Source organism: Antechinus flavipes, chromosome 2, assembly GCF_016432865.1.
Source record: "Antechinus flavipes isolate AdamAnt ecotype Samford, QLD, Australia chromosome 2, AdamAnt_v2, whole genome shotgun sequence".
In the NCBI taxonomy this organism is placed as follows: Eukaryota; Metazoa; Chordata; class Mammalia; order Dasyuromorphia; family Dasyuridae; genus Antechinus; species Antechinus flavipes.
This window is the reverse complement of record NC_067399.1, coordinates 510,775,551-510,791,526: the sequence shown is the minus strand read 5'-3', so window position 1 is coordinate 510,791,526 and position 15,976 is coordinate 510,775,551. Positions and strand designations below refer to the sequence as shown.

Here is a 15,976-nt window from a genome sequence, read left to right as displayed (position 1 = left end):
ATGCACGCTTGCCAAAAAAAAAAAAAAAAAAAAAAAACATTGACAAGGTGGTCAGAAAAAGCAATGCAAGGATGCTCTTTAGAATCAATTGTATGGCCCCAGGAGACACTGGCACAGGACCGCCCAGTATGGCGTGCCCTCACCAAAGAAGTGCTATGCTCTGTGAGCAAAGCAGCATTGGATTAGCCCAAAGGAAACACAAGAGGTGCAAAATTAAAGAAGCCCCCAAGTGTTCACAGGGACTCTTTGTGTCCGAACCTGTGCAGATTATTCTGTGCTCACATTGGTCTGATCATCCAGTCTGACACATTTGCCTCTAACAAGGGGATGTCATTTTGGTCCTCTTCAAAAATGAAGGACAACAACCAGACACTTAACACCTCCTAGCTGTGTGAGCCTGGACAAGTCACTTAGCCACAAATGCCTTTCCAAAAAGAAAATTAAATTAAAAAAATATTAATTCTCCACTGACACACACACAGAGTGGATTCATACATAGAGTCCAATGATGATAAGAGAATACATGTAGCTAAGGCTATTCAATACTCATGCTGGGACTTAGAAGTGTATTCTTTCCTAGAATCTTCATGAAGCTCCCCTAGGATTAAAGATCTCTGCTGCAGGCCACTCAGGATACCTCGGCTCCCTTAACTGTGAACTTCCTCAAACTGACTCTAGCTACTGTAGAGTAGTTCCCTCTAGCTCAGATGCCTCATGGGTGGATATCATGGTTGGTGGGATAAGAAGAGGAGAGAAAAATAAGTGTATATACTATCTTGTAATGTATGAGGTAGGGATGGACTTTGTTTTTTCATTGAGTTTCAAAGCATAGATTGAGAGGTCAGATTTATCCAATTTTAACCCCCAAAATATGAACACCTTAACCCCATTTCCAAGACTTGTCCTAAAAGTCCCCACACAGGCAAATTTAGGACTGGGTTCAAGAGAGTGTCCCTCTAGCAACTGGAAATGGCAGCAACTGGCTCTTTGGCATTAACCAATGTAGGGTAGGGGGTTTTGTGAATTTGTGTTCGTTTCTCATTTCTGTAATTTCACACCTTTTTGTCCGACTTTCCCAGCAGTCTCTCTCTATCAGAGAAGCTGGTAGATGTGTCTATGTCTTCTGTTTTGATGTGTTTACTCTGTCTTTAGGGTACATGTGGAAGATTTCAGTCTGGATTCTTCTCTATCACAGTAAGTCCCCTCTCAAATACTTCCCTTGAAACGTGAAAATTGAAAGAGTGCTGCTCTCTGGTTACTGGAACCAGCCCAATGAGAGGGCTACAGTGTGCATTTTATAGGATCCATGACTAGCTTTAGAGAACTTTATCATATCCTTCTGCCCCAGGTGAAGTAGTTCAAAAATCTTACTCAATATCTGTGTCCTCTTCTCTCCGAAGATAAGAAGAGGAAGAGAAAAGAGCCTTGAGGTCTACCCTGGAGAAGTGAGTTAAGTAAAGACTACCAATCACATGATACTATCACTCTATGAAGACAAAGTTTTTAACTTTTTGCCTTAACTTCTTTAATCATCTCCAAGGTCTTATGCACTAGCGCATAAACCTGAATTCCATAGATCTGTGGCTGTGGTGGGAAGGGGGAAAGGCTTTAGAGATTATTAGCTAGATTAGCCCTAGATTTTGTTCTTAGCTAGCTTAGAGTTTGGGAGGCTCCAAAGAAAAGTATGGGAAAAGAAAGTATTAGACTGACTACCAAACTGAAGTCTACAGAGCCATTGTGTTGACCTGAGAGTCTTGTTGGATTCAACCAAAGTCAAACCAGTGTGGACTGCCCATTTCCTAGTTTACTCTCATGTTCCCCTCACAGTTAGGGCTGTATATCCACCAATCCTTTTCTGCCTCAATGCTTTCTACATGTCCATGCACAAGGTTTCCGTGGGCTGTTCTCATGCTTCATCTTCACAGCTATAATTCATTATTATGCAGAAGAAACTGGCTCTAGAGCCAAAAGATATGAGTTAAAATCCTGCCTCTGGAGTGTATTACCTGAATGATTTTGGGCACATCATAACTCCCCTGGGCCTTGATTTCTTATCTGCATAATCAGAGGGCTAGACTAAATGGTCTCTGAGCTCCCATCCAGTTATAAATCAATATTCCAGTGAGCCTTTCCTGTGATCTTTCAGTAACATGTAAGAATAATCCAAGTTTTCTGAATATGAAGTCACACAGTCACTTGTACGAGAGCAACCTCACACAAAGCCAATTATATGGTTCAAATACACAAGTAGCAAATGTTGATCACATGATGAGTACCATGATGACACTGACATGGCTGTCAAGTTTAGATAAGGCTGCCTTCAAACATCTTATAATCTAGTAGGAGCATAAAATGCCAACATGGCTATGAAATACAATGTGACTTACTAAGTACACTAGAGGGATATAAAACAAAAGTTATATAAGGCTAAAGGGGAACAGCTGATTAGAAGGGGAAAGACAATGGATTGGAAAGGCATCCTGGGAAAAAAGTATGCTTTTAGTTCAAATGTGAATGGGTAGGAGTTTAACAAAAGTCCCTCTTAGTACTTCTGTCTTCCCTCTGTTGATTTTTGCTAAATTAGTCCTTTATTTAGCTGTTAGTACATAGTTGTTTACATGTTGTTTCCATCATTAAACTGTGAACTCCTCAAGGACATGGACTGTTTTTGCCTTCCTTTGTAGCCACAATGCTTAGCATGATGTCTGAAACATAGTAGGTATTTAATAAATGCCTATTGACTAACAGTGAAAAAAGAGGGGAAAGAAGACATTCCAGGCAAAGGTACCAGCTTGAGCAAAGGTGTTTACGCAAGAGAAACCAATGAAAAGCTTTTTTCCATGAAAGTTGTAGGGGGAGGGAAGAAGGAAGAGGAGGAAGATAGGAAAGAGAAAAATATGATATAAACCTCTAAAAATTAGATGATATCTGGTTGTGCCTTAAATGACAGATAAAGGAATTTGAACATTACTAAGCAATAAAAGGGAGTCATGAAGATTTGTGAGCAAAATAGTGACATAAACCCAGATTTATGCATAACAGAGTTTATTCTGGCAGCAGAATAAAGATTATTTTGGAGAAGAGAGAGAGTGGAGGTGACTATGAGAAAGTTATTGCAATAGCCCAGATGATCAGCAATAAAGATTTAAAATAGAGTGGTAGTAAGGAAATGAGGATATAGCAGAGGATATTGATACAACAAGTGTTTTAGAGATGGAATAAACATGACCTGGCAAATAATAGGATATGAAAAATAAATGAGAGGGGATAGTTAAAGCTAAGCCTGAAATTATAAGTATGGGAAACTTGGGAAATTGTGGTACCAGATATAAAAATAGTGAAGAAACCAAAAAAGAAAAAGAAGGAAGAGGAGCAGGAAGAAGAAGAAGAGGAGCAGCAGCAGCAGCTAACCGTTCTATAGCATCTACTATGTGCCAGGCACTGCACTCAGCACTTTTTAATTATTTTCTCATTTGATCCTCATAATAGTAATATTTTACATTTATATAGTACTTAATATGTTCCAAAAAACTGTACTAAGTACTTTATAATTATTATCTGATTTGATCCTCACATCAGCTCTGAGAGGTAGCTGCTATTGTTATTCCCATTTTACAGATGAGAAAACTGAGAAGTAACTTGTCCAGGATCTCATAATGAGAGTCTAGATTTGAACTCAGGTCCTCCTGACTTCAAGTGCATCATTTGATCAGCTGAGTGACCTAGCTGGAGAAACAGGTTTAAGGGGAAGCATTATGAACTTAGTTTGGAATGCTGAGTTTGAGTTGAGTTACTGACATTGAGCCAGTGGAAATTGCAGATACAATGGTCCAGATACAGTAGGCACCTGATGATGTGGATATGGAGCTCAGAAGAGAACTAAAGTTATAAATTCCTGATTCATCTAAATAGAGGTTTTAGTTGAAAGTATGATAGTTAATGAGATTACAAAGGGATGAATATAGGCAAAGAGGAAAGAGAACCAAATGACTTAAAATGACTGGCAAAAAGATGAGGAGCCAGTAGTGATAAAAAATAGAAATGATCAAGAACAGGAGAGTAGTGTCTCTGAGGCTGAAAGAAGAGAAAGTATTCAGTAGGAAAGGGTAAACTAGGATGATGAGGCCATTGGCTTTGCCAATTAAATCTTTGTTCACACCAGCAGCATCTGACCAGAGAGAATGGACACTTGGTTTGTGTAGAAAGTCAGAACTAAGAAAATAAGAGAATAAGAAAGTCTCAATGAAGGAGAGGAAGTTACTAGAATAGTAACTGAGTATACAAGAGAAAACTTTTTTATTAATTGTAGAAGCCTGAGTGTTATTTATTTGCTTTGTTTGAGGATTTTTTTTTTCCTAGCAGAGAGTAAAGAATCAGTCTCAGGGAAGAGACTGAAGATACATAAGAGACAGGATAGCTATTAAAGTCAGATGTTAGAGGATGTAAGAGAGAATGAGATTAAAGACACAAGAAAATACAGAGGAAGACGAGAAAGGAGTGATGACGCTAAAAAGGCTTATTGAACAAAGGAAGGAAGCTGAGAAAACTCATGTTGCACAGCCTCAAATTTCTCTGCAAAGTAAGAACCTGGATTGACTGCTCTAAGTGTGGGGACTGGTTGGGGATTAGTGGTGAGAAAAGAGAAGAAACGGCTTGGAACAGTCCTTGTAGCTAGATAATAAAATAAGGTGTTTCAAATCCTGGCACAGCCCTTGGGCAAGTCCTAGACCTCACCAGGTCTGTTTTCCCTTCTATAAAAGGAGAGGGCAATCATGAGGTTCCCTTCTAACTTTTAAATTTGGGGTTTAGCAACAAGACCACTCCCAACTTCAGACTTTGGCTGATAGAAAGGATCTCAGAGACCATCTAGTCCAACCCCCTCATTTTACAAATGACAGCCCGAGACTCAGAGAGATCCAGAGATTTGACTAGCTACACATTTATTTTTTGTTTGTTTTTTACTTCACATTCACAAAGGTATTTTTTGCAACAGTATTTTATTTTTCCAAATACATGCAATGATAGTTTTCAACATTCACCTTTACAAAACCTTATATTCCAAACTTCCTCTTTACTTTTTGCCCCCTCCCCAAGATAGCTAGCAGTCTGATATAGATTAAACATGTGCAATTCTTCTAAACATCTTTCCATGTTTGTCATGTTGCACAAGAAAAATCAGATTAAAGGGGGAAAAGGCACAAGAAAGAAAAAACAAACAAAAAAGATGAAAAGACTATGTTTTGATCCATATTCAGTCTCCACAGTTCTCTTTCTGAATGTGAACAGCATTTTCCATTCCAAGTCTATTAGAATTGCCTTAAATCACCACATTGTTGAAAAGAGCCAAGTCCATCAGAGTTGACCATCACATAACTTATTGTTACTGGGTACAATGTTGTCTTGGTTCTATAGAGTCATGCCTTTGTTAAACATAAGTGGGATTTAAACTCAGGTCGTCTGACTCCAGATCCATTACTCTATGCATACTATTTCCCAATATAAGGTTTTGCTTCCATCAGGGCCTAACTGAGGAAATAGAGGTGATTACAGGTGTTTTGAGGTCCTCCAGGTTCTGGGTTCTGAAATTCCTCACTTTGGGTAGAGGAAGGGCTACTGAACAATAGTAACTTCATGCCCTGGTTGGAAGGTAAACTGCACAGAGTTCTTTCATTCTAATTGACCTTCAAGTTGCAAGTTGGGGCTTCCCCAAGTTAGTTTCAGGAAGGAAAAGAGCAGCCAAACAGGAAACAAGAATGTCACAGGAGCTCTCCAAACTCTTGATAATCACTGCCTTGGCTTCCACGAATTAAGAGATTCGCTCTCTGTAACACCACAGGTTCTCAAGGGCTTGACTTCTGAACTCCTGGTTGGGGCCAGCAGTTTCTGTGATACTCTTAGGGCATCATCCTGTGATACTGACATTGGTTGGCCCTGGCACCTGTTCTTTCAATTGAAGGAGAGGGAAAACCTGTGAGCAGGATGCCAGACTTCACTGGGTATACTTCTGGATGGATACCTCCAGCTAGGAAGCTGGACTTCAGCTCTGCAGGATCAGAAACTTGATCAGACCGTAGGGAAGTAATTCACCCTAATGAAACTCACAAGCAACTCATTTCTAAACCAGACGCCAGTTTTATTAATTTACCAGGAGAGATATATCTGGCAGGAAAATCAGAACTTATCCTCTGTACAGGGCCCTCCCTCCTGGGGAGCAGGAGACCAAATTAGAGTTGAGAAAATTGCTTGGTAAGCACAGCAACAACAGAAGAGACAACAGATCTACTATTAACCCTTAGTAGTCTGATTAATCTCTCTTTCCTACACCAGGATCATAGATATAATGGAGGTCTGGGAAGCTCTCCATATCAACTTCTCCCCAATTTACAAAGAGATACTCAGGTTCAAACAAACTAAATGACTTGTCTCAGTGTGGTTACCAAATTAGAGTTCCTCATATTAATTACCTATTAGTCTCATTAATGAGTTAAGGAAGATATCTAAATCTCCCTTAGAAACCTTTTCCAGATAATTTTTTTAACCCAGTCCCCAGACACTGACCGATATCATGTTCAAAGGCCACAGGATCAGCTTGAAGCTGCCTAGGTTTTGTTTCACAGATCTAAAATTTGGAAGCACCTGGCAGCTCTTCACTAGCACAGAAAACACTGAATTAAATACCTAACTAGCAAGAGTAATTAATCAAAATAGGAAGCTACCAAATTAAGGAAGCCTTGAAGTGTCCCTAGAAAGTATGAGGTGATTACCTGTTGTCTCTTCCCACCCTTCTTCTCACTAAATTTGTTATAAGAGATGATTTTGTGTTTTGTTCTATACAAGTTCTATAAATCTCTCCAGGGATACCCAAATAGCTAAAAGTGCTTCTCTGTCTGGGATCATTGAGGGACTATCAGGAGCTTCAAAGAGTGATTTGGTTTACAGAATTTTTACTCTATCTCTTCCTCAGGCTTAGTTTCTGAACACCAATGACTTTGTATTCCAAAAAAGTTCATGCTTCATTTTAAAATCATATGATAATAAGTTACACACTGAGATTTTAGGAGACAACAAGATGGGACAGAAACTGCTCAAAGTCCAATCTCACGATTGGGAAATACTGGTTGGTAATTGGAAGATGAAGATTTTTAGAATGTCAGTCAAAGTGTCTTTATTAATTTCCTACTATGTACCAAGCTTTGTGCTAAACATTAGAAATTTTTAAAGGGAGGAACAAACAGACAAACAAACAAACAAACAAACAATTCCTGACCTCAAGGAGCTCACAGCTTTTTAGAAAGAAGAGACCATAAGCGAACAAATTATGTATAAACAAAGCATATAGAAAATAAATAAGAAATAATAAAAGATGGAATGCTTTAGAATTAAGAAGGATTGGGAAATGTTTTCTGGAGAAGGCAGGATTATGAAAGTTTTTGAATACCAAACAGAGGTTTTTATTTTCAATCCTGGAAATGATAGTGAATGACAAAAGTTTAGAGTAGGTGGGTTGAGTGAGGGTGACCTGTCAAACCTACATTTTAGGCAAATCATTTTGGCAGCTGAATGAAGGATGGATTGGAGCAGAAAAATGCCTCCTTCTCTATCTCCACTTGATCAACATCTTGAGCATCCTGGCCTCTTCCTCAATATTTTGATAAAAATGAAGCATTTGGGGGCAACTAGGTGGTGCAGTAGATAGAGCACCAGCCCTGAAGTCAAGAGGACCTGGGTTCAAATCTGGTCTCAGACACTTAACACTTTTTAGTTGTGTGACTCTGGGCAAGTCACTTAATCCCAATTTCCTCAGCAAAGAAAAAAAAAAGAAGTATTCCATATTTACTTTGCATATATTTTACATTTCCTTATCTATCTTTGTACAGGTCATTTTCCCTCTAATAAGATGTAAGTTCCTTGAGGGCAGGGGCAACTTCATTTCCTTCATTCTACCCAGTCCCTTGAACACCATTGGCACATGGATGCAGCATGGAATTCTAGATTTAGAATTGAAGGTCCTATGTTTAAATGTTACTGATATTTATTGCCTGTGTCCCTTTTAGATAATTATATCATCTCCATGAACTTCAGTTTTTTCATTTATTGAATGTGGAGATTGCATTAGACCAGGACTTCTCAAACTTCTCCCATTTATGATGGCTTTTCACCCAAGAAAATTTTATGTGATTTCAGGTTTATTGGTATATAAAATAGATATACAAATCAAAGAAGTCCCATATAGGGTAGTGAACCACAGTTTAAGAAGCTGGGGATTACATGACCTCTTTGTTCCAAATAGAATACAGATGAGTTAAAAAAAAAAAAATCAGTAGTATAATTGATTAAAAGATTAGTGCTTGATTGAAGTACAAATGGAAAATAATTGGGAGTGTAGAGAATGTGGTATTAATGAGAAAAGTGTCAAGTCAACTAAATTTTCTTTCTGAAGGAATTTCTAGAATTAACTCAATCCAGAGTTTCTTGATGAATTAGAGAATCAGTGGTGTTTTATGGAGTTTGGAGCAGCAAGAAGAGGAAGAAATCTCACTTTCTAGATATCCAGAATGATTAGTGAAAATTGTCTCCCTAAGTAAGTTTGACTTGCTAATAGCATCAATAGCTTCAGGGTATCAGGTAAAACCATCTACTGCATAGAGCTATTGATGAGATAATGGATGAGAAATTGTTTTTCAAAGTGTAAAGTAGTTTTCTAATATAATGGGAAGACTGGGCCTTCACTGGGTAGTTTCATCACCATTTTACTAATATATGGCAAAATTTCTTAAACTGGGGAATCCCAAAATCATATGGGATTGATGAGATGTGAGAATTGAGGGTAAGAGATCCCCTAATAGCAATGGGGTACCATTTGGCCAGTGGTAGGTTTTGTGAAAGAATTCACAAACCCAATAAATACAGATGCAACGTTTGTGGCAAAGAATGGATTTATTTACGCTAAGAAAACAGCTTTCTTAGTAAGCAAACTCCTGTTAGGAATTAGCAAAGATGATTTACACTGAGAAGAAAATATCTTCATTGGTGGGCTAAGTCCAGAAAAGCCTTTGGCAAAGATGGGTGGGTTAGTCTTAGCCTGGAGCTGGGGAGCAGTTTGAGTGACTATGCCCCAGGCTGAGATTTCCAATTGAATGAGATTACTTATATGGGAGTTGTCTGGGAAGGGTGTGCCCCGCCCAGAGACCAGGAGGGTTTGAGAGTCAGGAGCACCTTCCCCAAGGTTCCTTTCCCACCCCACCCCAAAAAGGGGCACACAGCAGGGCCCCAGTAAAGAGCTAAAACTTTGAATAGGTGCACTGGAATCAGACAACAGAGCACTTAAGGCTAATTACCTATTGGACAATACTCTATTAGCATATGCTTGGAAAATGGTCCTTCCCACTATTCTGTGCTGGCTCAGTCTTTTGGTGTAGAATTGTGGGAAGGATTAGGGGATGGAATAAGACAAGCCAGAGTCACTTTGGAGGAGGATGAGAGAGGAGGTTGTGATGAGGAGTTTTGCCCATCTCTTTTACTTCTCCCCCTAAAGACCAAGGACTTTTGCTGATTCTGACTCTGGCTGATCCTAAGGCATCACAGGCCCCCACAAAGATTAAAGGGGACACAATTTACATCAGGGTCATGTAACTGAATATAAGGGTTATAAAAAAAATTTGGCAATAGTGAAAGGTTTCTGAACACAACAAACAAAAATTAATTCAAAATCAAATATATAATGAATCTGAGGTGTTTCTGTCGGCGCTCACTCATGTTGCATTGTATAACTTCACTACAGCCTTGGTTCTGAATACACATGTGTACTTTGCACTGCATAAACTCTGCCAGAAACATCTCAGCTCAGATTTGAGATGGGATCAAGTAAATATTTCTCAGGCAAAAAGGGGTTATGAGGGGGGAAAGTTTGGGAAGCCCAACTATATGAGAGTTTAGTCATTAATACACCCTCACTCCCTGGACACTTCTGTCATACACTCAGTAAATATGCTATCTAAATTCAAGGAAAAGACTGGGTCTCCAAATTCCTCAAAAGGAAGAGGAAATAGACTTAAATTAGAAAAAGAAATGTTGTTCTCAGAATTCTGTTGACATTTCAATTCATAGTCTTTGGCAATGAGAATTTTCCCCAGAACAGGAAAAAAAAATAGCTGAATCTGCTGCATTTGATATCAGGGTCCCATTCTTTTGAGTCTGGGTCCCTGACTCTGGAATCATAAGATCTAGTTTGGGAAAAGCCAGGATCACTCTTGCTAACTGTTAATCTTTCAATTTTATAGACAAATGACTGGAAATACAGGTAGTATAGAACTTGATGCACAGAAAGCAATCAGAATGTACTTGTGAGATAAGTGATAGAAAGGAGCTGACTACAGACTAATGTTTAGGTTTAGGTAAATGTATCACTGTTCTTAAAGCCCAATATTTAGCATATCTTGGATTACTTGCTGTCTAAGGGAGAGGGGAGAGGGAAAGGGAGGGAGAAAAACTCAGAACACAGGGTTTTGCAAAGGTGAATGTTGAACACTATCTTTACATAGATTTTAAAAATTAAAAGCTATTTTTTTTTAATCCCTAAATAGCTATTCTTAAGGGGCAGAGGGGCAGTAGAGAGTAAAAGTAGCATAGAAAAACTGGGGCACTATTTTATAATTATTTTTTCTTCACAAGATAACATTCGAACTCTGTTGTCAAGAATAATTCTAATGAGAATGTCAGACCTGATTAGAATAAAGAGTATCACTGCAGGTGGTCAGTGCAGGACAGGGCATATTTGGGAGAAGGCAGAGCTCAGCTTAACCTTCCTTACTATCTCAGAATCTTGTGAGAAAAGGCCAAGTAAGGAAGCACTTCCTAGAACACAAGGTCCTGGGAACTTCCATAATTAAAACCGGTGATGTTGAGAGATATTGATTCTACTTTCTCTCAAGTGGAAGGGCAAGAACCACAAAACCCAGAGCATAGTTATTTCCTTGAATGGAGAAATTCCTTTTATGCGAAAAGGAAATATCAGCACACTCATAAACTTAGGGAGTACCAAGAAAAAACTAAATTGTACTTTCTTCTCACTAAGAGTGAGTCTTAACAGCACTCAGACCATTAGGATGAGATCTAGTATAGTATTAAGTCAAAGAAGTGAAGCAAAGAACATTTTCTCATTTGCAAAATGCTTAGTAGCTCTAAGCTTCCCTTCTTTCTGGCCATCTTCCTTCTCTTGTCTCCTAAATGTAATGTTTATCAAGGCTTTTTCTTCAGCCTTATCTTCTTTTTTTTTATCTCCTTTGGTGACTTCATACATTTCCACAATTTTAACTACCACATCTATTCAGATAACTTCCAAATGTATATTGACAGCACTGACCTACAGCTTCAATTGTCTATAGGCCATCTCAACCTGAATGTCCCATTACAACTTTACATTCCTGGTGTGATCTCCAAATCTCCAAATCCAATCAATCCACATCTTTATTAAGCACCTACTTTGTGCTGTGGCTCAATGCAAAGCACTAAATATGCAAAAATAAAGCAAAAATAACTCCTGTCCTCAAGGAGCTTATATTCTAGTGATATTAATAACCTTTTCACATTCCTCAACTCACCCAACCATTATAAAGTACCTAACATCCCTGAGACAGTGGACAGGGCACCAGCCCTGAAGTCAGGAGGACCTGAGTTCAAATTTGACCTCAGACACTTAACACTTCCTAGCTGTGTGACTCTGGGCAAGTCACTTAATCCCAATTGTCTCAACAAAAAACAAAACAAAAAAAGTATCTGACATCCCTTTCTTGAAACTCTTTTCCCTTGGCTTCAAAAATACTATATTCTCTTCATTTTACTACTTGGTTATTCCTCCCTCTGCACCATTTTCTCTTCCTTCTCTTATCTCCAAAACTTAAGTTGCCCTGAAAAAAATCTGTCTTTTGATGCTTCTTACCTACATTCTTTTCCTTAGAAATGTCATGAACTCCTATGACTTTGACTTCTACTGTTACATAGAGAGGAAATTGAATCCCAGGTACGGCACTTTCCTAGATTCACTCAGTTAATGAATAGCAGAAGTCAGCGGAGGGCCCAGCCTCCTGTCTCCCAATCAGAATCTCTTTTCCCCAAATTGCTCTGTCTTGTCTTCTGATATGTAACTGCCCCATGAAAAGCAGCCATCGTTGAAAACTATTCCCAGCACAGAGCTTCCTGAGTTCTTTTCAAAATAGCTCACCCTGCCACTTGAGACCTCCCGCACCATCTGATTGGTAACTTAAACCTGGAGACCTTCTCAACTTTTTTGCCTTTCCCACTCCCAACCCAGAGTGGAAAAGGAAAGAGTTTCTGAAGGATCCTTTCTCCTTTGGGAGCTGGGATAAGGCCTCCAAAGCCTGCTGGAGAGAAGGGATTTTGGATATCACATTTACCCATGTAAGTGTTGTGACTGGTGTCCTCTGAAATAAGGAATGCAGGATCTGCTCAGGGCTGGAAGCTGCTGATTGTCTGGTTGCTGCTTGTGTCCGGCCATGTTTGGAAGTTTGTTGCTGGCTGTGTGTCCCTCGCTTCCTTTGTACACTATCTGCAGCCCTGGGGGCAGTGCCAAAAATGCCAAGAAGCCATCTCCATCCCAGCCCTGCCAGTTGGCACTTAGATTGATTGATGGGCACGGTGATACCTCACAAACACAAGGCGTCCCTGTCTCCCTAGAATCAATCAGCAGCTACTGATTTTTCAGCCTAAGCCGAGGAGGGAGATGGGAGCTAGACAGTGGCCAGGGTAGGAACTGTGAAAGGCTTAGTGAAGCTAAGTAAGAGTTCAAATGAAAAATGCCAAGGAGTTCAGTGGGCTGCAAGTTCAGCACAAGCAGCATCATGAGGCAGCAGCCCAAAAAACTCACCAAATCCTACCCTACTCTTCCCTGGAAAGAGCATACCTAGGATATGCAGTGACGGACTCCATATTGTAGGAAGCCAAAGAACAAGCTGGAGCATATCTAGGGGTGAGGAGAAAGGGACAGAGGATAGTGAATGGCTTGGTGCTCCCTGAAAGCAAGGACTGTCTCACTTTGGTGAATCCCCAGAACCTTTCTAACACACACTGCGTACTTTTAAAATGCTTATTGGTTGATACGTTGAAGAATGTAATATGTGATGATCAGTTGAAGAAGTCAGAGACGATTATCATGGAGGAGAGACTTACCAGGAACATGACCAATTTCTTTAAGAATCTGAAGGCCTATTACATGGAAAAAAAGGATTTAGAATATTATTGTTCTACTTAGTCCCAACAAGCAAAATTAGTAGAAACAAGTAAAAGTTACAGAAAGATAGATTTCAACTCAACAAAAAGACAAACTTCCAAATAATTAGAATTATCTGAAAGTGGAATGGCCTGCCTTAGGAAGTAGTGAATTATCCATCACTAGATGTGCTGGGTTTTATTTATTTATTCATTTGTGTGGGATGTAGAAGACCCTTACCCAAAATGAATACTCAGAGATCACTCAAAGTAGAAAGCAGAAAGGTTGTTTATTAAACCTCCAGAGGATGAGCCATCCCATTACAAGATAAGGGAAAGAGAAAGCTTGCAGTAGGAGGGCTAAAGAAGTAGTAGAGATGTACAGCTTTTATACAAGAGATTACATCATAAGTAAGAGAACATTGAGAAGGGGAGGGAGAGGCACCTAATTAGTTGTTGCTATTTGGAGAGATTGTAATGGAAGAGTTATGTTTCCCTGAAATCACCTGATTTCTAGGAAACAGAAAATCAGGCCTTCAAGCTTCAGATAATTAAGCAGATAGTGGTCAAGCTTATAGATGAAATATCAATAAATGTTAAATACTGATAAATGTCATCAGCTCAGGTTAAGTAAATATGTTTAAAGTTGGCTAAGGCTCAAGTAAATATGGGCCTGTACATATTGTACAGGTAATAGGGGAAACAAAGAAATAATGAAAATAAAATACAGAAAAAGAATTCACACATTTCTGTAAGTTCTTCACCAATCTCTGTATTCCACACACATTCATTCAGTCACTCATTCATTTGCCCTAGTTACATTCAAAACCAAAGATTTTTTTTATAATTTTTTTTTAATTTTAAGTTCTAGGTTCTCTTCCTTATCCCCATCCATAATTAAGAAACCACATGTGAAATTATGCAAAAGGTTGAGAAATATGGATCTCCCACTCTAATGAAAATAAAAACCTTCAAGAAAAATTAAGTTAAAAGAGGGAGGGAAAGAGAGGGGGAGGGAGAAGGAGAGAATGCTTCCATCTGAATTCAGACACAATCAGTTCCTTCTCTGGGTGTGGATGGTGTGATGTTTTAAAACGACATTTGCTTAGGTTAGATTAGACATCTTCTAAAGTCCTTTCCAATTCTGAGAGGAACAGGAAGTGTTTCTCTGTCACCAAATTGTGCTATATGTGAAGTTTCTAATATGGTTTAAGATAAAAGGAAGGACTGTTTTCTCAAAAATATCTCCTCTGAAGTACTGCCACTTGACCATTCTTCCTGTCTGACTCAGTGCTCCCACAATGAAACTCTTTTTGGGGAGAGACTCCCTCCCCCCCCAAAAAAAATCCCTGGAACTATTATCTCCAGAACATTCCTGTTAAAATGCCTCGGTTTGTCAATTGGACCCTGAAGGATGGAACACGGGGTGAGGAAGGTACATGTGGGAGGAAGGGATGGGGCAGAGATAGGGGCAGGGGCTAGCTCTGGGTGGCCAGGAAGAATGTCAAAAGGCAGCTTACAGGGGGTCAGCCAGGGACTGGAAGAGGATGATAGGTGTCCTGTTAAAGAGATGGTGCTAGAGATAAACTCTTCAGGCTCTCACATTCAGAATCTGTTATGCATAATCTAACCTTTGAATATGTGCTAAGATTATAGATAAAAGCCAGAATAGTTCGCAGAAATCCCTTCATTTTATGTATGAAGAAAGAAAGACCAAGAGAAATAAAGTGCACCCACAATGTTACATAATCAGGGTTCAAACCCAGCTCTCAGGTCCCAGAATGACCTTTACTTCATATGAGCTCCATGCCCAGTCACTTTAAATACCCAATCCTATCAGCCTGTCCCTGGATAATCCTTGCAGATATTTCCTCGAATTGGCCACAACTACCTGGCAGTGGTCCAAGGTTTATATTTTCTCACTGACAGGCTGGTGCCCTACGACACAAAGAAATTGACCTGGGTGCTGTGGGAATTAAACCTCTTCCAGCATGATCTCTCCCAGAATTTGAACCCATAACCTTTAAGTTCCCAAGGGAAACTTGAGAGATGAGAACTACTTGGCTGGGATAGATAGCCATTGCCTTGAACTTAATTCCTATCAATCTCTTGCCCATCTTCTGTCTGTGGGACTTCTTTTCTCTTGATAACTATTTGCCTATTACAGGGGGTTTCCTCTTGTGAAAGGATATGTGAAAATTCACAGTTATTGGTATATAGTCATGTCCTTATGTCCTGATTTATTCATTTGCTCAACAAATATTAAATACCTAGTAGCATAAGGCATTAAGCCAATTTGTGAGGATACAAAGAGGGAACAGGATCTGCTTCCAAGATGTTGGTGGTCGAATTTAGAAGATATATACATAGTAACTACAATAGAAAAAGATTTTACATAAGAAAAGTTGAAAGAAAATAATTATGAATTATTTTAAGAAGAAAAATCACTTTTATTTGAGATAGGGAGAACGGATGAGAAGAAACAGTGCATCCTGTAGAGGGTGGAACCTGAGTTTAGCCTTCAGGAACAGAAAGGATTTCAACAGATTACAAAAGGAATAACAAGATCACATTCTGGGCATGGAAGATGCAATGAAGGCATAATGATGGGAAAGGGAAGGATCAGAACAAAGAAGAAGAATAAACTAATGTTTTGGGGAAGCAAAGTTCCTGATGGGTAGATACACTTCCTATCACAATCACAAGGACCAAGATTGTGAAGATTCTTGAATTCCAAGCTTAAAAGTTTGTA

At 39.2% G+C, this 15,976-nt stretch overlaps 1 protein-coding gene across 2 annotated transcripts in view; it reads left to right on the top strand.

Moving 5' to 3' along the window:
* KCNT1 (potassium sodium-activated channel subfamily T member 1) overlaps positions 1–15,976 on the top strand; it is a 131,303-nt gene that overhangs the window by 16,165 nt on the left and 99,162 nt on the right. For both annotated transcript variants that reach the window (XM_051980356.1, XM_051980355.1), the window contains exon 2: positions 1,153–1,194. In XM_051980356.1, the coding sequence (XP_051836316.1) occupies positions 1,153–1,194 (42 nt within the window). The remainder of the gene's footprint in view (positions 1–1,152; positions 1,195–15,976) is intronic.